Source organism: Acanthisitta chloris, unplaced genomic scaffold (assembly GCF_000695815.1).
Source record: "Acanthisitta chloris isolate BGI_N310 unplaced genomic scaffold, ASM69581v1 scaffold3564, whole genome shotgun sequence".
NCBI lineage: Eukaryota > Metazoa > Chordata > Aves > Passeriformes > Acanthisittidae > Acanthisitta > Acanthisitta chloris.
In genome coordinates this window covers 24,866-48,956 of record NW_008670812.1, presented here as the reverse complement: position 1 = coordinate 48,956, position 24,091 = coordinate 24,866, and the positions used below count along the sequence as shown (strand labels likewise).

At 40.0% G+C, this 24,091-nt stretch overlaps 1 protein-coding gene across 4 annotated transcripts in view; it reads right to left on the bottom strand.

The window, feature by feature from the left end:
• ABCC9 (ATP-binding cassette, sub-family C (CFTR/MRP), member 9) overlaps positions 1-24,091 on the bottom strand; it is a 58,117-nt gene that overhangs the window by 13,427 nt on the left and 20,599 nt on the right. For 3 of the 4 annotated variants that reach the window (XM_009073814.1, XM_009073815.1, XM_009073813.1), the window contains exons 13-29: positions 22,331-22,439; positions 21,322-21,432; positions 20,321-20,393; positions 18,900-19,005; positions 17,101-17,139; positions 15,128-15,229; positions 13,679-13,763; positions 13,139-13,219; positions 12,038-12,175; positions 11,551-11,676; positions 10,860-10,956; positions 9,753-9,982; positions 7,863-8,011; positions 7,013-7,082; positions 6,024-6,181; positions 4,114-4,206; positions 1,304-1,406 (exon numbers count right to left, since the gene is read on the bottom strand). In XM_009073814.1, the coding sequence (XP_009072062.1) occupies positions 1,304-1,406; positions 4,114-4,206; positions 6,024-6,181; positions 7,013-7,082; positions 7,863-8,011; positions 9,753-9,982; positions 10,860-10,956; positions 11,551-11,676; positions 12,038-12,175; positions 13,139-13,219; positions 13,679-13,763; positions 15,128-15,229; positions 17,101-17,139; positions 18,900-19,005; positions 20,321-20,393; positions 21,322-21,432; positions 22,331-22,439 (1,870 nt within the window). Of the gene's footprint in view, positions 1-1,303; positions 1,407-4,113; positions 4,207-6,023; positions 6,182-7,012; positions 7,083-7,862; positions 8,012-9,734; positions 9,983-10,859; positions 10,957-11,550; positions 11,677-12,037; positions 12,176-13,138; positions 13,220-13,678; positions 13,764-15,127; positions 15,230-17,100; positions 17,140-18,899; positions 19,006-20,320; positions 20,394-21,321; positions 21,433-22,330; positions 22,440-24,091 lie in introns of all 4 variants that reach the window. The other variant, XM_009073812.1, reaches the window with a different exon arrangement.

The following is a 24,091-nucleotide window of genomic DNA, read 5'->3' as shown; positions in this document are numbered from 1 at the left end:
CCCTGCCCATGGAGGCTTGAAACCAGATGGTCTTTAAGGTCCCTTTCTACCCAAACCATGTGATTCTGGGTTTCTCTGATTAACATCTACAGGGAATTAGAAGCACAATGTTCTTGAGTCTCCATCGGCAGCTGGAACAGGATTTAACAGATCCTATTAAATCCTACAAAGTTTTGAGTGATATTAGTACCACTAGGCCATTAGGCAGAGCTAAATGAATTATTGCTTGGCAAGACCACATGATTTCTAATGCTATGATGAAGCAAGGCATATTCTTGGATAAAATTCATTCCTCATGCAAGCAAGTCTAAGACCCAGACACTAACAGGCATTGCCACAGCATATTCCAGGATTGGCTGTTGCTCTGTTATTTATCTGTCTTAGATTTGGAAGCAAGTTCAGCTTGATCTTGGATGCTGTAAGAAGCTGAAAGCTTCATGCACAAGGGAAAGCTTTACCATCATAAGAAATGGAGCATAACTTTGTTGCTCCAACAGCGTACCAGGAAAAGAAGGTGAGTATACAGCCTTTGATGTAGGGATTAATCATGCCTGTTGCTATTTGTGTCTAGCAGAATCAGGTCACTGCTCTGTTTATTCACTGCTCTTTCAGTGTCAGATGAATAAGGAAATTACAGGACTTTGCTTTCCTTTTCTTGCCTTGCCTTGCAAGGAAAGTCCCTCACGGTCTATGCCTGGAGAACCCCCACAAAACCTAGGAGCTTGGTGTCATTTTTTTTCAGTTGGACTCTGGTTCTGCCATTTTTTGTGGTATCAAACAGTAAAATCACAAACAGCATGACCTCACATCTGCAGTAAGAGCACTGCAAGAAGGGGTTTCACATAAAGCTGTGGGATTAAACCTGTTGCTGGAGAGATACTTCAGGACTTAGAAGGTGAGTGGTGCCTAAAACAGCCCTGGCACAGCAATGATATAGTTCACAAAGCTCCTAAAAAGCCATGTTCTGCTTTGAAAGCAGTTCCTGCTGCAGCAAGCCTGCAGTTGCTGCACAGTAGTAGTAAAAGCCCTATTTCAAATTATGTAAATGTTTGTTCTTGCACTCTCTTCAGATGCTAGACAGCATAGCAGCAAAAGATGAGGGAGACTTGTATTTTCTTACTCCTGGCCAAGAAAGCTGAAAAAACCCTTTGAGTATAACATAGCAATCCTGATCTATTTTAAGGAACTTGTGTGTGTTATCTCATCACCAGATTAATTCTCCTTATTATCTTCTCTGCATCAGGCAAAGTCTCTGTTTGCTTCCAAGGTTTCAAAACCATGGCTGGGACAAAACTGAACGTACCGTCCTGACCTCCAGCCATCTGTTGGCAGCTGACAGAAATAAGTAGGCAATGTTGTTCGTGTCCGTTAGTTCCAGCATACGTTGTTTAAATCTGGCCTCGTGCCTGCCAAGAGCAAAGTTGTCATATTACAACACATTACACACTCAGACACAAAAGGATGAAGCATTAACTCTTCTCTGCCTCTCCTTCCCCCAAACCAAAACTTTTTGCCTTTCTGTTTTTGCCAAAATTTGGGTTAAAACCTCTTCCCTGAGGACCCACACCTGCCACCACAACCCCTCAGAAGCAGGCAAAGCTACACAAATAATGGGAAAGAATTTGTTCATCAATCAATTATATTGGCCAATTTTTTTTTAGAGAGCCTGTCCCCTCAAAGAGACTTCAGTGCTGGGGTGCTAGGGACAGGTTTTGCTTCCCAGAGCTGATCCACCTTTTATAGCTGTGCACTCTGGCTGCCCTCCAGTCCTCTCACAGGTGAGTGCTGCTATGGCCCCTCACTTCTCCACAAGCCATTAGCAAGAGCAGAGGGCTCACCTGCCAGCTTAAAACCTGATTTCAGAGGCTACCTGGCCAGCTGCAGGGCTCTTCAGCAGCAGTGACATCTCTAAGGTAACGGGAATGACATTAGTTTCAACTAATGTGGTCTATAGATTAATCCGTAGATCAATACCTTTCAACTACTCAGCTCAGCTGTTTTCTCAGCCAGTCACACATTGCCTAACCATCTAGGAAAACTTCAATGAGGAAGAGCTATAGATCATCTCTGTATTACAAAAATTAGTGGTGTTACCTCTAATGTCACTTGTTTTTCCCCCACATAATGCCCATAACATTTCAAAACCTGTGCAAGGATGCCACAGCACCTAAGAGCCAGGGTACAGTTTGGGAGGGGAGGGGGAAGTCTCTCTGGGTGTAAGTGTATTACATTCATGGTTCTTTGCACAGTCAGATGGAAACTATTTCATTTTTTTCATATTCTACTGTCTGTTCAATACCCTCATTTGAACAAACTAGCTGATCTTCAGTCAGCAGCTCATCCTCTGTTTCATCAGGGCAAGCTCTTCCCTTTGAAAGTCTCAGCACCTGTAATTCCTGTTCTGCCAGAAACAGCCCTAATTTTTTTTCAGCTATTTCTCACTGATATCTTATTTCCCTCTGCATATCTTATAATCATGGCAAACAACCTCCCCAAAACAACTGGCAACAGTAATGACAGGGGGAGGAGCAAAGATGCACAGACTATTCTGCTCATCTGCCTTCCTGGCAGCAAAACTCCTGTTTCCTAATGGAAAATCTGACATGCTCAATCTGTATGTTTTCATCCATGTTCAGCTCATCTCCTGGGCAGTTTTAGACTTTTATCCTGTCAGATGACAACCAGCAAAGGTCACTGAGATGGCTTTCTGATCTAACTATACTACTTTGTGGTAAGTTATGTGAGGAGCTGCTCTATTTTATTCGGGAACATACTGAACTCAAACTGCAGAGAATGACTAAGAGGACTATGGGTGAATAGGAGCTGGCTGACAAAACCTGCTGGAGATTTCAGGTTTGGTTGACAGTGGAGCACAGACAGGGAAATGAAATGGCTTTGTTTAGCACCAGAGATCCTGGAAAATTCAAGTGATGGTTGCAACACCCAGTCCTTCCCTCAGGTTGCCTTTAGGTCTCTCATCCAAGCCCACATTGATTTTTGTAAGGTAAAGAAGAGTTGAACCACTTCCAAAAAGTGCTAAGTTCTTTCGTCTTTCTCAGGCCACTCTGAGCCTTTCCAGAAGCACTCAGCATACACCAGCATCAGGCCTTAATGATGACTTACTGTTCAAATACCTCATTCTGGATGACAGAGCTTGTTAAAACCTTTCTTGGTGATCACTGACTCACATCTCTTCAACACAGCAATGTTTTTGCTAGTTCTGCCACAGTCATCACTGCAATGCTCTGTACTAATAGATACTAGATACTAATAATAGTCCAGGCCCTAAAGCTAGCTGGAAGTGGTAGAATATTCTTCAGCTGATCAAACAGGTGTGTAAATGGCATTGCAGTGAGATCTGCTCTAGTTTGAAATTCTACACAGTACAGAATGAGTGCAAGTTGCACTTTCTGGGGACCAACATCAAGCACTTTGACAGAGTCATGCTAGCTATAATGTACTGAATATACAAGGAGAATTTGGGCTATATTTCCTGTAGTAAGTGGAGAAAAAATATGTGTATGCAAAGTTGTAAAAATTCTCAGAATCTTCTGAAATTTATTTTTCAGTTTTGATTGACAAGGGTAGGTTTTAAATATTAAGACCAGGGTCTGTTCTGCTGTAGTGTTCTTGCAAAGTCTCTCAAGCTTCACACTGACTTTCAGTTGGAGAGTGCTCTAATGATGTTTCCCTGTCCAGGGAGTGGGTTAAGTACAGAACCAATTCAGGGGCACTTGGATAGCACAGCTTGCAGATCCTGCAAGGGGGCTCTGAAGGAGCAGTGCCTGTGCCTGCTTAGCAAAGGAGAGTTCCCTGCTGTGCAAGTAAAGCATGGTTAAAATAGACTCCTTACAAGTTTAAATATCATATGCTAAAAATGTAATCATCCTTAACTCAGTGGAAAACCAATACAGATAAATCAGTGTGTTACTGAAAACATGCAAAAGGTTTTAGAGGCATGGCAATGAAACAGGAAAACAAAATCTCTCTTTTTTTATGACATGGCTTAATAAAGCTCATCAAATCCAACAATTTGTCCTCAGACATGCTCCAGGCAAGCTGCACAGGCCAGACCAGAAACCAAGCCTCCCTGTAATAATTTGTTTTACTGACCCAAATGCTCTAATGGTGGTGAGGCCTTCAGCTGTCTCAGAGAAGTGACAGAGTAAAGGGAGCTGGGTGCTGTCATCAAGTTCCTGGAGATCCCTGGGAGGACAAAAAACGACACACACACATTACAATGTAAACATCTCTATCTGTGGAAATTTTACTGAATCGCAGACAAGAACAGGCATTTCATGTATTACACATATTCTTTTTCAGGATCACACAAAATGGTATTTCTATAGTACAGAAAGACACTGGCATGGGAATATTGCATTCCTCTTTTGCCATAGGAGCCTTTGAATCACCTCCCTGCCACCTCCTCAATCTACTTTTGGTCACAGCTAAGCTTCTCTTTGTCCCCCAGTGTAATTGACATGATCATGTCTCTCCTAGGTGAAAACCTGCTGTCCATTTTAACCAGATCCTAATTACTTTTTGTTTTCAAACATTCCAAGTTATTAATATAATTAACTTAAATTCAGAACAGTTGATTTTAAACTTTATAGCATGTTATTTGTGATTCTTAGGTCAGGTATAAAATAGAGTTTGTGTATCTGTAAGCTTTTCTATTTTATTGCAGCTATACCAGGTGTCTCCACATAAACTTTGCCTTATTTCTCACATCTGTAAGTACCACAATATGCTGAATGTACAGAATAACCATGGCAGATCTTCTATTTGTAGTGGTAACATTACCACATTGGTTGAAATAGAGACAGCACTGACAGCAAAATAATATGAATGATACATTTCCTTAATTACTCAGCAGTGGCTCTTCCAAGACCTGCATGGAGCAATGATATTTAAGTCCAAAAAGTTCCAGTCTCCTGAAACAGGAATCTTGGCCAAATCACAGAGAAAAATACATCTTTGTGTAGCACTTTGCCATCTGCTTAGCAGTCACTTGTATAAACAGAAGAGAAGGCAGATCATTAGAGATTTAAACTCTATCAAAATCCTGCTATGTTCACTCACTGCATTAGATGGGCCAGGAGAGAGAACTTCCCCACGATGCTGAATGTGGCAGTATACAGAACTGAATTTGCTGCTTATGTTTTGATGATAAATATCTTTCAAATTTAGGATGGAAAATACACAGAAGTTTTTGAAAGATGTAATGGAAAATACAACAAAGAGTCAAAGGGCTGCAAGAAATATTGTAAATATTAGCATTTCTAAAAATTAGTGAAGCTTATATGCCTGCAAAGTACTGCGTGCAAGGGAATTATAAATACTGGCTGAAGCTATCTCTTAATCTTACATTTCCCAAGACTAATTTTTGTAGAGATAAATTGCCTTTTTAATTTCTATTGTGCATTGAAAGTACACAAGTCATCCCTGAATGACTCGCAAGTGATTTAAAAGGGTTTAATTTCAACAGATTGAAAAAATATCACTTGCCGCGACAGATTTTCCCAGAAAACTGTAAGGGAATAAAATGAATAAGTTAGTTATGGACTTGCAGAGCCAATGGGTGCATATGTGTGTGTGTGTGTGTGTGTGTGTGTGTGTGTGTGCTGACTTAGAGGGGTGATCAACCTCTCACTAGTTTGCATGGTTATTGGTACACCAAGGAGTTATTTTCCATTCTCTATTAACTCTCAACAGGTCAAAGAGGATCTTTGAGCAGATGCTCAGTTGATAAACAAACTTTATGCTCATCTGGGTCTACCTACAGCCAACAGTATACAAAAGTGATACAACTGGTGTTGCTTCCCCAAATACTCCATTTGTAGTCAGGTCAGCTGCAAACATCCTCCAATGTATGTCTCAAACTCATGCCTCAGCAGCAAAAGTAGGATGCCTAGGCTATTTTCCCCTTATAAGAGCTCCTATATCCTCATGTTCCTTCACAATTCTTATGTACAATTTAGGTTTTTTTGAAGGAATTTTCAGGACAGTTCTCTAATACATACTTGGAAGCAACTCTGAAGTATTTCTGGATGAAATAAAATGCTATCCCAAGAGGCACGAGAGCAACAAGGAACCATGGAGTGGCATAGGAGATCATCCCAATGGCTGAGAGGCAGAGTAAGGTGGAGCGGGTAAGAGACTCCAGCGTAGGAGGGATGTGCTAGAATGAAATAAAAAACATGCATCAAACAAAAATCACCAGCAGCACCACTATAAGCCTTTTCCTACAGAGGACCATAGGAAAAATGGAACGATACCACTGTGCAATCATTGATATTCTCATTATATCAGGAGCCTTCATGTTTCTGTTGGTCTAATAGCCAAATGCAAGAGGATAATAAAGAAGTCAGTAAGTTTTTTTCCTAAAGGTCAGTGTTTCAATGATCATGGGGAAATAGGAGCCATTTTCACCTCATTTATATAACAGGCAAGGAAGACAAAATGGTTCTTGATATCCCAGATACTTACAGAAGTAGAATGCTCTTTCTCCAGACCCTCTTGATTTTTCTTCCATATTCCCATCACCCTTACATTCAGGATTGTTTCTCATCCAGGATTGTTTCTCATCCAAACATTTTAATGCACAGCCATACTCAAAGCATCTGTTTCTCTCCCTGAATGCTCTAAATCCAGATGTGCTACAGCCAGGGTGAAACATTCATTTGTCACATCTACTCCCATATATTTAAAGTTGTTTCCTGTTTTAAGCCCAAAGTCTGATGCTTTGCTAATCCAGATCCTCCAACAGAAACAAACAGTCTGCATATGAAAAAATTAAGAGCCACTCTCTCCCATTATGTTAATTCTAATGGTTACCTCATTACTACAAATGTGTGTACTTACTACTTTGAGTGTGCCTGTTATCCTTCCCAGAGCCTGGTTTTGCTATGCTTTTCTCTACTGTATATTGTAATACATCATCTTATTCAGTAGCTAAGTGAAAATTCACAAAGCCAAGATAGAATAAAACAGAATATATTGATACATCTACCTGATCAATGATATTTGTATCAGCAGAGAAGCGATTTAGAATTAGCCCCAAGGGAGTCATATCAAAGAACCTGTTGAACAAATCAAAACCAAAAAATTACCTGAAAAGGAATTCCAGTTTTGGATAAAACGTCCAGACAGACAGAACACAAAGCTGTGTCCAGCCATTTTCCAAAACCAAGCAATAAATATAACATAACAGATCGTAGTATCTGCAGCCTGACTACCTGCATACTTCTTTTGGCATTTCCCACCACCACCACAGAAATTTTAAGTGTCCTCTTCCAAAAATCTTACTGTCTTACCTCCTGCTCTCTAATCCTCATTCCCTCAAGATTTAAGATCCCTTCCAAAGATCACAGCCTGTCCCTGGCTGCTGCTCAGCCTCCTGCTAATGGGCACCAACCCCAGATGTTTCATGGAAGTACTGTAATAACTTCATTTGTTGGTCAGGCATCCTTTTGGCCATCCTGCTGCCTGCGGGACACTGGTTATTGTGCACAGAACCTGTCCCTGGCTGTCAGAAGAAGCCTTGGTGTCCATATCGTCTGTTACTGTGCCCATTGCTCAGAGCTGGAGCTGGGTGCCCTGGAGCTAGAATTGTCCTCAAAGTTGTCCTTGACACCCCAGGCTTGAAGGGAGTGTCAGCTATCTGACATTTCCGTCCAGATAAAAAAGGGGAGAGAATTTCACATGTGCTGACAGAGAATTTCCTTCTCCTGATTACCTCAACTAATTATTTTCACTTTTGAGGTCAAATACAAGAGCTTTTCACAGGAGTACACTTCAGTTAGAAAGAGGACAGGTTTTGTCCATGTAGCTTTTCAGGGGGGATATAAGTTTTGCTGTACCTGATTGGTCCAAGGATGATCTTGTTGAGGAGATTGTGGTGTAAGTTCTTGGCTGCTGTGAGGCCCATCCACTCCACAGTCAGTGATGTGATGAGGCAAAGGACAATCCCAGCCCCAGAGAGGATGCTGAAGACAGCTACATGGTATGTCTAATAAAATGACCAATACATCAATCTTAGAAATAAACAGTCATTTCTCTTTTCTACTAGAAAGTTCTCAAGGTACCTGGTACCAATCAATTAGTATGTCACACCACTTATATTACATAATCATCTATCATCATTAAGTTCACATAATTAGAACATCTGGCAGTTCTACACCCTTTTTTAAAAAAAATAGAATTGTAGGAGTTGGAATGGACCTAGAAGCTCATCTAGTCCCAACTCCCTGCCATGGGCAGGGACATGTCCCACCAGACCAGGTTGCTCCAGACTTTATCCAACCTGGCTTTGAACACTGCCAGGGTTGGGGCAGGCACCACTTCCCTGGGCAACCTCTGCCAGTGTCTTACCACACTTACAGGAAAAAATGTTTTCCTATTATTTAGCCTAAATTTACCCTCCTTCAATTTGAATCCATTACCCCTTGTCCTATCACTGCAGTTCATAACAGAGAGTCCATTTCTGGCTCCCTTGTAGGCCCCTTCAGATACTGATAGGCTACTATGAGGTCTCCTTGCAACCTTCTCTTCTCCAGGCTGAACAGCCCCAACTCCCTCAGCCTGTCCTCATAGGGGAGATGCTCCAGTCCTCGTATTGACTTTGTGGCCTTCTCTGGACTTGCTCCAACAGTTCCATGTCCTTCTTATGTTGAGGACACCAGAACTGCACACAGTATTCCAGGTGGGGTCTCACGAGAGCAGAGTAGAGGGGAAGAATCACCTCTCTTGACCTGCTGCCCACACTCCTTTGGATGCAGCCCAGGATTCGATTGGCTTTCTGGGCTGCTAGGTGCACACTGCTGCTCATGGTGAGCTTCTCATCCACTGTCACTCCCAAGTCTTTCTCCTCACTGCTGGTTTCAATTACTTCTCAACCCTCCCTCAACCTGTAGATATGCCTGGGATGGCCATGACCCAGATGTAGGACCTTGCACTTCATTTTGTTGAACTTGATGAGGTTTGCATTGGCCCACTTCTCTTGCTTGTCAAGGTCCCTCTGAATGAGGTCCCTCCTACCCTGCTGATGAGTACCCTTCAAGACCTTGAAATTACAGTTCTTAGAATGGTGAAGATAGACTAAGTGGACAAATGCAAAGGATTTCTAGCCAAGACACTTAGACAACCCAAGTAGAACCTCTCAAGAATTGAGGCATTTGAGAGATATTGCGAAGTTCCACTTTATTATAAATTTCAAGTACCTCTAAAATTCCTAGAGCAAATCCTAAACTGATCTGCCATAACTATAACACATTTAAGCCTTATGAAAGTTTACTAAGTGGATCCCAGGGAGCTATTTTATATGAGTCAAAGTTACAGCTATAAGCAGATTGTACAATCTAAGACCTTTTTTTTTTTTTTTTTAATCTCTGGCAGGACATTACTCGACAGCCAGTGCTTAGGAAAATGGGGTCATTGACTCAGGCATTAAAAAACCCAGATGGAAAACTTTAGTACAAGGTTCTTTCTTTGAAAGGCCAATTATTTTTCTACAAACATGCTTCTGTTTCAGTTTTGCATGTTCAAAAAGCTTTAAAATATTTGAATTGCCTTATGTTCTAACATGAAGAATTTGTCCATCCTATATAATAATCGATCTTATTATATCTATCTGTCTTTCCAGTCTAAACTGCTTCTAGGTGAACAGCAAATAATTACTTTAGAACTTTTTACTTTCTTTTTTTACTCCTGTCAGGCTCCAAGATATGGCTCACCTTATATTTGCTCTTAGCATCATCACCATTCCTGACATCATTTTCATTGTCCATGGATGTCCACGTAGCAAGCCAGTAATCTATGGCAACTATAACTGAGTGTTTCAACAACTTGGAGAAAATCATCAGAAAGAGCAAGAAAAATCCTCCAGAGGTTAGATATCTCCAGCAGGTTTTCCATGGCATCTTAGTCCTGAGCCTCAAGACAGTTGACATATTATCATCTTCATCTTCTTCCTCTTCTTCCTCTGTGACTCAGATATTTAATCAAGTTAGCACAGATTCAGTACTAAGATTCAGATCTTGTTGTACTCTGCTTGTTTGATTTTTTGTTTTGATTTGAATTTTAGTTTTGAAGTCAAAGTTCAGTTTGCCATTTAAAACAGCAAACTCTTCAGACATATTCTCACAGGACTTCACCTGTGCTCTTTGAGCAATTCTATAGTTGTCAGCCTTTGACTTGGTGCAGTTTTGTTAATAAAATATTTAATTACTGACTATTTATAGTAGGGACTAGGCCTTTCCCAACCTGTTCTCAGAGCAATTTGAGTCACATGGAGGATTCTAGAAAGCCCTCCAAACATTTCCATCCAGAGGCTCTATCATCTGTTGCATGAAAAAATTCAATTTTCCCTCAATCAAGAGTACTAAAGCTTTATCTATGATAAATGATAATTGATCATGTTATACTGAAACATAATTGGTGGAAAAACATATTTCATAGGTGTATAAACATGAAATTTAAATTATCTTTTTCCAGATAATAAGAACATATATCTCACAGCAATGCAGGCTGCACTCGAGGAAAGGAATCCCTCAACTTCTTTTCTTTTAAATTCTTTCTGTTATTTTACTTCTACCTCATCCCTCAATAACTCCAGGAAGTATGATTTAGAAAAGGAATTAACTTGTTTTGTGATTCCCTTATCCCTGCACAATATTTAGAGGAATACATGGAGAATCCCATAAACCAGTCATATTGTAAACAGATCAAAGTATTGGACTTTCCACTGTTATTACCAAATGTCATCAACATCTTCACACTTTGTGCTAAGAAATTCCAGCTAAGTGGAAAGGCAACGAAACATGGTAATAGTGTAAATAAAGTGAAATGGTAAAACATACCTTCATCTTCATCTTCCAGTTGTGCTTTGGATTCTCTGGGGTACATGGCCCTTCTAAGGGTTTTTCTCTCAAGAGTAGTCTGGTCAGCTTCCATGTCCTGTAATAAGGCAACTTATTTGTTAATTTGAGAGCTGAGCTGTCCACCACTGCAGCAGCACCTGCAGTGACCTCAAAGAGACTTTGTTTGGAAGGTTTAGCTCACAGAATATAAAAGCACAATACTTTAGGATTTAACTTTCAGAAAATCCTGCTTTGTCCACCTACTTCCCTCTCTCTTTCTTTCATTCTTTCATTCCTCTCTTCTGGAATGACAAAAACTTCAAAAATAGTATTTAGAGAATACTAAATGCTCATGGCAATAAATGAATAAAAAGCTAAGAGATACTACAGGAAGTTTCTTAGTCCATCCCTTGTCCCACCAAAGGGTTAGTTGTGCTCTGAATTTTAAAACTTGTTTGGTTAATGTGTTCTTACAAACCACCCATGGTGGATATACCACACACTTCCTTAGGCAGTATATTCTAGTCCTTAAAACTCCTTACAGTTCATGCATTTTTCCCCTGATGTCTAGTTTAAAACTTGCTTCTGACATGCTTTGGATTTTTTTGAAATTAAATGAAAACTTTCATTCTTTTTCTCAGAAGAAAGATGACTTCAGAAAGGTCATCTTTGTCCAAATGCTCCTGTTTACCTTTTCCAATTCTTGATCTTGGCGATTCATCAGAGTTTTCCAGTGTTCGTATAGCTCAATATCCTTGTTTTGGATATCCTTTAGTGTCCCTTCTCTAAGCACCATTCCATCCTTCATTGCTATGATCTAGGGGACAAAGCATCCAGCAGGTCTACTCAGCAACACAGATACCATAATCGCTGACCTTGATCCTACAAGACATGTCTCAGAATTGGTGAGATTACCATTATGCAAATTTCTGTCTTCATTTTAATCAATATTTTATGAATAACTTCTTAAGTTAACTTCTTAAGTTTGTTGGCACAGCTCATAAACTGAGACGTCTCTAAGTCATGCTTCTCTGTACTTGTAAAAAGCATAGAACAATAAGTAATAGTCATGTTTGAAATGCAATCCTAATTCTACAGGCCTTTCAATCAGAAAAATAAATCAGCTTCAAGTGTATGTTCATCATTAGCAAATCTGCACCCTGCTAGACTTCTCTTACCCAGTCAGCATGTGGTAGATATTGTAACTTATGTGTCACCAGAACAAGAGTCCTCTTGTCTTCTTGCAGGAATTTCAAAATCCCTTCCTGCATTAAGTGATCACTTAAGTGAATGTCCAGTGCAGAGAATGGGTCATCCTGCCACCAAGGCAAATTAAAAAATATTAGGACAGGATACAAAAGTTAGGTGTATTTCTAAAATAGTATTTTAAAAGGAGAAAGCATCTGCCATCACTAACACTTCATCTCGCTCTAATAGCTGGAGGCTGCACTACAGAACACTGAGCTGGAATCCATTGCTCTTCAGTTCATAGAAATGGACTCAGTTTAATTTTTTTTATCTGGATGTGTTCAGTGCTGGTGCCACACTGACAAGAGTGCAGGAACACCAGAACTGAAATTTCCCATCCAAATTCAAAAAATGCCAAGTTCCAGAGCCAAACTTGGGCCTAATTTTGATGGGAAACTGGCACAGGCAAGTTACAGCAGAGTTAGCAACCCTTCTGATGTCTTAAAAACTAAACTGCAGATGTGCTTGGTCTGTGCTTTGATGAGTGTGGCTAGCAACAAGATAGCCTTCAGACAAGGGTATCAACATACAAACACTTTTTCTCCAAATGCAGAAGTCCCTGATTAATTTTGAAGAGGCCCAAACAGTCTCTTCATGAACAGTAGCCTCCTGAAATTCACAACATGGCTTGGAATAAGTAACAGAGAAGGGAAAGTTGGTCCAAATCCACTTTGCAGGAGAGTGCTGAGCCCTCAGTCTGTTCATTGCTCACAAATAGCTGCATTATGGTGCTTTTCCTTATCAACACTCCTGCCAGTTTCAGTGGGACTATGTTGACAGCAGGTCACCACTGAGGCCAAGCAGAAGTTAGACAATCTGTTCTACTCTTCCAGTGTTAATCCCTGTAGGAAATCCCACCTTCATCAGTCTCCCAGTATGTTTTGATGCTGCCTTTGATGGATATTTATTTCCTGTCTCTATAATTTGAGTTAGGAGTTGAATACAAGTCCCTATAGCTGCTTTTCTAGAGCTAACATAAATATATTTTATTACTAACTTTCCATGCTCCATGTGAAAAAGAAAAATCTTACCAAGAAGACAATGTTGGTGTTCTGATAGAGTGCTCGAGCCACACAGATTCTCTGCCGTTGGCCACCACTTAAATTAATCCCCTAATGAGTATAATGGATCAGAGATAGGCATCTTTGAATAAACATTATGACAGGTCTTTGGAAATGTGATTTCTTATAATTACACAGAGTTCCAAAAAAAACCCAAAACTTCATTAAAATGCTAATTCTGTTGATAAACAAGCACAATCTTCATATAATATCAGGAGAAAAATTATTATGCAGCAATAGTGTAAATTATGAAGAGCTGCTGTGAGCACAGTAGGATTCTTTGATTGAAAAATGCAACCAATACTATAATCAAATTCTGCAGGCAAAATATAGGAGACTTTGGTCAAAAAAAGGAAGGAAAAACTTCCACTTTTTTGCAATAACCCTTGGTGAATTGCAATTATTTACCAGTCTGGCTGCCCAATACAGAGTAGATCTGCCTGAGTGACATCAGAGACTGAATTCTTAGTAGAAAGGCCATGCACAGATAAAAGCATTTGTATTATTTACCCTTTCTCCAATTTCTGTCTGATCACCAAACGGCAGTAAATCAATGTCAGGCTGCAGAGAACAGGCATCTGTAACAGCTTTGTACCTGTAAAAACAATGTGGTAATTGCTTTTATTTAAGCAGCCACTTGCTCTGCTAACACAAAAACCTCCAGCTAGAATTCACTGCTAAGTCCTTATGGCACTGTGAGGGTTAGATAATTGCAAAAAATAAATAGGGCAAATTGATTATTCAGCAATTAATCCTGGAGCACTGTAAACTAAGCATTGTAAAAAATGACATATTTATTAGAGTTCTTCATTGACAAGACTGCTTTTTAAAGATTTCATTACATAAACTGAGTACGTTCCTCCCTATTGTGGAGCTTTTTTGTTGGACTCTGGAGGATTTGAAGCCATTTTCCACTGAGTTATTCCTCTTCTCCCTTAAGGTGCCTCTTCATTTTCCTTGGAGTGATATTACAGGACAAAGGATCCTTACAGTGCTTCTGATCTTGCCAGAACCAGGAAACCAGTTGCAAAACCTTGACATTTTGTTGTGAGGTTTCTAGGTCTATCGGGAATCACAAATGATTAGCTAATAAGAAACTAGGATTGGACTATTGCAGTGGTATAACTCAGCCTTGCCCCTCTGAATTGAGCTTTTGGATGCAGTAGCTGAAGAATCTTGTCCCTGAAATTTTTGATGTTTATCTGGTTTTTGAGGTATTTGGTCATTATTAAATTTTATCAAGTGGGAACAGAGTCATAGGTCTTAACAAAGCACAGACTGAGAGGAACAGGATGTATTTTTAATAACTTAAAACAGAGAGAGTGTTGCCTTAGAGAACATCAGCAATTTGTCAAGTCACTTTTTCCACATTTGTTAGCTGACCTAGTAGAAGGACACAAGAAGCAAGTGCTGGATAGGTACAACAGAAGCTGTGCTTTTGAACCTCAGCTTTCACTGACTAACCTGAGGTTATTCCCTTGAGGCACTCCATATCTGCAGTTTTTGTAAAGTGGCATCTCCAGGAACTTGATTCCTGTAGGATTAGCACATAAACTCACTGGAAACATGCCTAGAATTCCTATTTCCAGAGTCCTCTGGCAACCTCAGGCTCCACTAAACAACACAAAATATGTCAGTAGTCTCCAAAGATGGGAATCATCTCACCTTGGAAATCAAGTGTATGGTTTCTGTTGTATTCCATGGAGAGCCACTGCTGCTGTGTGATTTCTCCCAGACATCTTACACATGTGCTCTGGTTAGAGGGGGAGCCTTGAAAGACTAACTTAAACCAGAAACCTTCTTCTAAGATGGCTAAAATCAGGTGAGCTAAATCCACCCCAGGGTTAATGTGCCTTGCTTGATATTTTTCTGAATCTACAAATTTCCTCCAGAAGGAGATGCCAAAAAACCTCTTTCAAAGGAGCTGCCAGGTGTTTTGGCAAGGAGGTTGACATTTACCTCTGTTTATTAAATGGGCTCCCAAAGATGATGTTCTCCTCCACAGTTGCATTGAGCAGCCAAGGCTTCTGAGCTGCATAAGCCACAGAGTATTTGTTTCTACTGTAGATAGATAAAGAACATTAGGAAAAAGCAAAGCACCCACATTATGAAATGTCTGAGAATCAGTGTTTTGAAATTAATTTTATGAATGTGCATTCAGAAAAGTACAGGGAAACACATAGGCAAAGCAACAGCTAGGAAAGTGAAGGGAAGAATGTTAAATTAGATGCTTTTGTTAGAACAGCACCCACTCTCTCCTCTGATGGCAAAATCTACACTCTAGGTTGTATTCTATTCTACTATAAGTGGCTGATACCTGCCTCAATCTAGTAACTGTAATTTCAATCCAAAGGCAAATTTTAAATAATAAAAATGGTTATTTGGCATTTTTTTCTGTAACATCAAAGCAGGTAGTAAAAAGGCATTGTTCAAATGGCATCTTGACTTGCTGCTTTCTGAAGTTTTAGATTATTTCACACAGCCACACGTGGCCAGTAATGCCTTTCAGTCTGTTAGATCCTCAGTGGATTGACATGATGTTGGAAAAAAATGCAGTTTAATACAGACTGGGAAGGAATCATTGTAGTCTCCCAAGTACTTATTAGACATGCTTAAAACATGTCTAAATGTCTAATGACAAGTGTCACTAAGGTATGAATGTTCTTTACTTCTGGCTGTTTTGCCAATGCACAGCAGCAAAAAAGGTTGTGTATTTCAGGCATTTTTCTGAGATGCCTGAGGTGATGTGAGGGAGGAAGTGTGAACTGGTACCAACTTCTGGATCTGAAAATTTTTCATAGAATCATAGAATGGCCTTGGTTGGAAGGGGTCTTAAAGATCACCTAGTTCCAACCCCCTGCTATTGGCAGGGACACCTTCGGAAGGGACGTTTAGGGTAGCCTTCCAGGCCCCCTACTATGAGTAGGGACACCTCCCATTAGATCAGGTTGCTCAGAGCTCCGTCCAGCCTGGCCTTGAACACTGCCAGGGATGGGGCAGCCACAGCTTCTCTGGGCAACCTGTGCCAGTGTCTCACCACCCTCACAGGAATGATTTTTTTCTAATATCCAATCTAAACCTACTCTATATCAGTTTGAAGCCATTCCCCCTTGTCCTGTCACTCCAGGCCCTTGGAAATACTCTCCATCTTTCTTGTAGGCTCCTTCAGGTCCTGGAAGGCTGCAATTAGGTTCCTTCTCAGTCTCTTTGATGATGCTTCCAGCAAAACATTAGGTACAGCTTTGTATATAAGCATCTAGGATTTGCTGTGGAGAGAGAGGGTGCTAAGGCATGAGAAATAGCTGGTTAGAAACCATCAGTAGTATCCCAAATCTTTCAGGAGTTTCAGTAGTTCAGTATGCACTAGTAGGAAATATGTCCTCAGGATTATCGGATAGCAAATTATGGTGTGGCTCCCAACCACAGCTGAGTGTGCCACTCCACCATTATGACATGTTTTTAGTTAAACTTGTCCTTCTTTTAAACCTGCAGGCCCCTTCCCTGAAGCCAGGGGTGGAATCACTGCTTGACTTCAGCTGGAGCACAGTCAGATCCCTCTGTGACCTGCTCCATCACAGGGCCTGGGTCACACACAACATGAAACCCAGTGCTGAGCAGAAAACACACAAACATGTGAGAGGGTACACAATAACCTCATATTTGGAGGCTCTGCCTTGCATGATACAGAGCACACTAAACTCCCAGTGATGTCAAATGGGAACTGGGAGCACTGAACATCTTTCAGACAAGCCTGAGGTAGAAAAACAATGGCTGGAGAATATTGGGATCCACTGGATTTAACACTGTCAGTTAATCCTGTGGTAAATGATTATGGACATAGTAAGAAAACAGAGATGGCTGAAGAGTATAGAGGTGAAGGTTTGAAGAAATTCTGAAAAAACAGATGAGTGTATGGTGATAAACAGAAATACCTTCTGGATGCTTCAAAAGAAGGTTCAGTATCGTTTACACTGTAAGTTATAGTAAATGACATTTAGTAAGCAAGAAATATAAAGAATAATATTTTGTGCTAGTTTTACATACAGAAAACCTGAAGTTAAGAACCTATTTAAGAACTCAACATAAGTTTGGGTGTTTTATCTTCTTAATTGGAAAATAAATAAGGTCTAAGTAAAAGCATATAACTTTTCTAAATAAAGCAGCTTCATATCTAGAATGCATAGAGCCTAAACAGGCAAATTATGCTGTTAGAAAATGTATTAAAAATGAAAAGTATATTGTAAAACCTATTAAAAATTAAAATATTAATATTGCCTGGGCATATAAAAGGCTAACAAGCAATAATTGGGCTTCTCCACACTGCTTTGCCAATGACCTGCAAAAGTTGGTAACCAATGTCAAATTTCCTCTGGAGTAAAGATAAGCTTTGCAAATACACTTTTGAATCTGTTTATAGCACTAAGGCTGCAGTACAACACCTAGGCTTTCCTTGCCAGCTTTCTTGAGGATCACATCCATGAAATACATTCTGAAGAACATTCAGTGGAAGTAAAGACATGAATGATTTTGCATCTCCCTCTGTTTGCTAATTGACTCATAAACTAAACCGAAATTTCATCTATTCAAAACCCCCAAACTTTTATCAGCAGAGCATTGCAATGGTAGAGAAAGAGATGATGCTTTCATGTATGTGTTTGGGAGTGCCTTCTGAAGTACAGTGTAACAAAAAATGGGCATAAGCCTTGCAGAAGCAATTCCATACTATATTTAATATACCTGCCATTGTAATCAAATAGTTTATCTGAATGAGGAAGGACTTTTAGTATCTCAGTTTCTTAAACTCCTCTGCCTTGGTTAGACATTTCATTCCATGCTTAGCTTGACAAATACACTTTCATTCTCCTAAATGATGAGTGTGATTTCTGTGAGAACCCACATTCATCAAAAATCCCATCAATAAACACTTGTAAGGCCTTTGCTGAGCTGGAGCCTTCACAGACATGGGACTACAGCACATACTTCCACAGACTCTGCCCTGCTCAGGATGGAACAGTGTTTGCTGCCCCACTTGGTTTCTGTAGGAAGTTCTTGTTCACTGGGTCTGAATCCATGTGGATGCCAAGGCCTGACCCCACAGGCAGTTCCTTCCTCAGAAACAGTTTCTTCACAGCCTTTACTCTTTAGGTATTTGGTGTGCCCAGGCTGCTTTCTGAGCACATTACTGTGAAGACTAACACTGACTTCCATAGGTGAGGCTTGGGCAGAGATCAGGGAAGGAGAAAAGTATTCCTCACATGTCATTATATCACCTTTTTAGCAGCATCTCTGGGTGGGAAATACAGTATTTCCTACATGCTGGCACCCCATAGATCCCACTCCACTGCAGAAGCTCCAGCCTGTCATACTTTCAGTGGTGTGTGCAGTAGCAGCATAACAATGCTGACTTTAATTATAGTGAGTACTGAAGCCTATTTGAGAGCAGGAACAGCCTATGGTTTCTATCCAGGTAATTTGCTAGGCCTATATAATAGATATTAATCTCCAGACTAGCCTCTGTCCCCTCCTGAGGCACTCTGCCCTGCCTGCTCTGAACCACGACAAAACAGCAATGAAAATCCTACACAAGTTTTCAGGTGGCACATTCCTGAGAGGATCTGGGTGATGATAATCACTCAACATGCAGTTCTGAGGCATGAAGTTCACATTTCTCACATCAAATCTCTACCTCCTCTTTAAATGACTACAGCAATTAATAGCTATATAAACATACTTGCTCCAGTGAACTTTTCCCTCCAGCGTCTGCATCTCTCCCAATATAGCAAGGAGAAGTGATGACTTGCCACAGCCAACTTGGCCAACAATCATTGTCATCTGACCTATGTTAATAACAAAAACAGCAAGCACATTTTCACTAGAGAAAAAAACCAAACAGTTCCACTCAAGTCCACAAGGCCCAGCTAGAACCAGTTCTAGAGCAGTTGACCTAACAGGTTAAATTTGTTAGCATACACTACATAAATGGGCAATATTGCATGTATTCATCTGTGGAAACAGACATTAATAGACAGTACAAGTACACACTAATCTCCAAAGAAATGAGACTATTCTTTCAACCTGTATTATCATTCATTGCATGGGACTGTGATACACTGGGGAAATTATTTAGGGTCAAATGATAAAAAGTGGGGAGTGATTATTCAGTCTGGGATTCCATGAAAATTTGGACAAATTAATAAGTGATTGCAACTGAAAGAAGACCTATTAGTCTTTTCTGCTTTGCTTTACTCCTCCTTCCCCCACCACCTCACCACCCTCACTGGGAAGAATTTCTTCCTAATATCTAATCTAAACCTACTCTCTGTCAGCTTGAAAAACTAAGCACTTGATAGCGTATAAAACTAAAACATAAGACTATTTAATAGCATGAAATACCAATAGATAGTGTTAGGACTTCTACACCACTTACAAAAACCACTAAGAAATAAAATATTACGATTATTTAGAATAGAAAATAATAGTCGCTACTTTTCACACTTCCTATGTAAGCTTTCCAAAACAAACCAATGTTTTGTAAACCTGTGGAATTCCTGGTCAAAAGACATTGAGGATGCAATGAATTACAGGAACTCTGCTTGACAAAGAGAAATTCATTGAAAGAGAAAATTAATAGAGAATTTCTCAACAGACAAACTTCATGAGGCTCAAGGAATTTTCTGAGATGAAAATAGTTGTGAACTGGAAGACTGTAATGTTGGAGAATGGCAGGAAAAGTATAATATATGGGAACTGTGTCCCTGTGCACCCACTGGTAGCCACTGCTGGAAACAAAGTACTGAATTAGAGGAACATTTGGTTAAAATTAGCCTGGGGCTCTCACTCTTTCTTTTATTAATTTCCCTATTAAAAATAATGATTTTTTTTCAAACATCTTTTCCATATTTATTCTTACTCTTGACTTTGTTCCTGCTATTACAGAAACTATATAAGCTATATAGGTATATAAAACCCACACAATCTATATAATGCTACAACTATATGACCTGTACAGGACAAGACTTTGTGTACAGTTTTAGCCTTCATTTTTTCTTAGAAAAATCTAAATGTGTAGTTTTGTACTTTTCCCAACATCAAGAAATGGAATCAGCAATTTAACATTACATATTTCATGTTTAAGGTGTGTTTCTATCCTACCTGTTGGGATTCTGATGTTTATGTTGGACAGTGTAGCCAAGCCACTTCCCCATGAAAAGTATCCATTGGTCACCTATAAAACAATTACCACATGTCAGATATATAAACATATGAGGGGGAAAAAGAGAATGTCTGGTTTGAATTTAAAATAAGTTACTAAATTAATTTGGGATTAGTATGTTGAGTTGTGATTATACACACACACACAAAAAATAACAAGTTTGGTTTGTAAAGATTGCCAAACCCAGGAAGGTTTGGAATAAGAAAAGGTAAATACACAAATAAATATACTGTAAGAAACACAATAAACAGATAATCATAGGGAAGCATTTCTTCCTAATATCTAATCTAAACCTACTCTCTGTCACCTGGAAGTTATTTCTCCTTGTCCTATCACTACATGCCCTTGCAAATAGTCTCTCTCATCTTTCTTGTAGCCTCCCTTCAGGTACTGGAAATTTTCCAGGGAAGTTAAGGGTCCTATTCCTTCCGAAGGAGTGAATGAGAAGTGCATGAAGGGAAAAATCTGAATAATCTGTATGAATTTCTACACATCAGATTTTCTAGGTTTTGTTCCTTTGGATTCATGATGCCTCTGTGTCCTGAGAAGACAAGGAATCACTATAAAGAACTGGTCTAGAGCTAACTGTTCTCACTGCATTTTTGGCTGAAGCACCAACTTATTTAAGGGCTTATTCTTGCAATAGACAATCTGAAATAAGAGCAGCAATTGGGCACTGTCAGGAACTGTTGCATGAGGACTTGCTCCTCGTAAAGAATGTGGTGATGTTTTCAACCCACCTTGATGGCGACATCATCGATCTCCATGGGACGTGTCTGTCTCCTTGTTGGCTGTTCATAGCTTTCAAGCTGATACCTCAAGGGTTGTCTCCTGTTGATGGCCTTGGTGTGCTACACAGTGAAATGAAAAATGGAGAAAAGTTGAACTGTTGCATGAGGACTTGCTCCTCGTAAAGAATGTGGTGATGTTTTCAACCCACCTTGATGGCGACATCATCGATCTCCATGGGACGTGTCTGTCTCCTTGTTGGCTGTTCATAGCTTTCAAGCTGATACCTCAAGGGTTGTCTCCTGTTGATGGCCTTGGTGTGCTACACAGTGAAATGAAAAATGGAGAAAAGTTGGAATCCTCAAGACAGCATTTGTTTTTTTCTACAAAGCAAACAATCTATTCTCTTTCTTACCACCATTCTAGTTCAGAAGAAGAAACCAGTACATTTCATATTATCAAACATTATCAATATGTCTGATAATAAAGACACAGTACTGTGTTTCACCAGTGTAATGTTTTAAACACTTTTAACTGAAGTACAAAAAATACCTGATTTTTGGTTTTCCATGCATAACCCTCTCAAATTCCAGCTCTGTCATCCTCCTCAAAACACTGTAAGTTTCAAATTGTATAAAGGGTTCAAACAATTGAAATATGTGGCTTTGGGGAAATGTCATAATGAAGAAGATCTCTTTTCCCAAATAATCTCCCTTGTGGTTTTTTTGTCCTCAAATTTTACTCTATATATTTAGCACTCCAGAAACAGCATCTTGGAATTAATTCCTATTTCACAAAGTTTGGTGCTGTTTTTCCCACCTTCAGTTCTGGATTTCCCACCACAAGAATTGTTCCTACCTAAGGATGCCCAACATAAGATGGGATGTACTGGAAATATACAGTACAAACCCCACAACCACAGGAAATCCACCTGGGCCTTTTACAAGAACTAAGGATGTTGAGTTTGAACCATGTTTAAGTGCTGGTGTCTTATGGGCTTAGTTTTTTCTCCACTGCCACTTTAGCAATGCTTGAACATGTTTGGGGATCCTTCATGTCGTAGAAACACGGAGACCCTGACAGAGAAGATGTTAAACTGGTCAATATTAGAGTCAGGCTAGAAGCCAAAACTCCCAAGCCTTAGCAGCTTGGCCACTGGCCTTGTATGGGGCTATGTGGCCTCTCTGGTTTGAAATTCAGTGTCATAAAACAGAACTTACAAGTCCTGTGTGCTTCTTACACGATTCGTAAGGTACAGAGCTGTCCCCACCTCTCCAGCTGTCATCTCCAATCTCATCACTCAGCAGAAACTCATTCAGCTTCTGTACACTTGAAAGAAAACAGGACAGTGAGTTACATAAGCCCAGGTTTCCATGAGTGCATTTCCATGTTTGTACAGTGCAGCCAGCAGGATGTATCAGAAGTGTTCCAAAAGAAGTTCATGGGATGCTTTCAGTTTCTTATTGGACTGTCTGTGACACTGATGGCAAAGGAAAATATGTGTGTGTGGAAGAAAGACAGAGGAAAACAATTCAACATTATACTGGTAGCTGAGAATGAAGAGCAGAGCTAGTCACTCTTTTGAAAGGAAAATGTATATATCTAACTCCCACATCAGAATTTCAGTCTCACATAAGTGTATCTTCTTGTAGAAGATGAGACTTCGTTCTGATCGTCTGCCTAAGAAGACATCAACCCTTACTTCACATTTGAATTAGGTACCCTCAAAAGTTTTCATGGCGCTAGAACTACTTTTTAACATAAAACTGAGATTCTGACCTGAGTATATGCACTGATTCATAAAACAAATGAGCACATACTCATATACATGTATTTGATTGATGACAGAGCCATGGAGTGGCCAAGCACACATTCTTCATTCTTTTCTTGGGGCACATGATGTTCATGGGAGAAAGATATTAGGAAATGAGTTTGCCAAAGGCTAAAGTTTAGTTTGTCAAATATGGTCTTTCAATAATGCCCTGAGGGGTGGCCAGCAGTGTCAAGGAAAATGCACACACCATTTTGATATTAGGACTATGCTAAACATAGTGCAGAGATGGAGAGGCTTAGATGATTTATAGAGGTGCCTTGAGATTTTCCACTACTAAGAAATTATTTTCAACCTAGGGAAAATGTCTCATGTGGCCCTCTTGCAGCTTTAACAAAAATAAACTCTGTTTAACTATTTTTGTTTTCCAAGGTCAGTGTGATGCTGGCAAATGACAGCTGTGGAGCCTGAAGTCCCCTCAACTGCTATTTGCTATTATCATTACCCACCAAAAAGAGGCATTGACAGCAGCAATGCAATACCTTGCCAACATGCCTCAGTCTTGGCATGAAGCAATGATGTTTCTGGATGGGTAGGTTAGTTCTGTCTTCACATCCTGCTAGTGCTTGGAATGTGACACATTACTGACAGTCAGGTGTCAGTTTGTGCCTCTTGGGAGATCTTGGCAGTGTGTAGGTCTACATAACTGCCCTGTAACTATGGCTCTTTCCATACAGGCCACTGACACAACAGCCAAAAGCCTGAAATTTGACTTCCTACCAACCAGCTCCCTTGAGATTAAGTGCTCTGTAGCCCAGCATGAAGGAAGTGGTTTGTTTGGCTATTTTACAGAAATGAATGCCTGGAACATACCGGGCAGGACATTACCAAATTCTCACTTAGAGCCCAGTGCATCCTTTGTGGAGGTAGAGTTGTTCTTCCTTGCTTCAGCATGGCCAGTCTTGCTAAAGAGCTTCAAGCCAATCTCTGTCATCTCTCTCTCTATGGGCAAGAGCCCAGAAAGTACTAGGTAAGAGAAATGGTGAGTGACCATACTGTGATAAGGGAGGCAAATCCTAAGGAAGGACAGTGCAGCTCTGAACCTGAACTGCCAAATTATAAAAAGAATGGAACATTAAGCATCATAGAATCACAGAATGGCCTGGGTTGGAAGGGACCTTAAGGATCGTCTAGTTCCATCCCCCTGCCA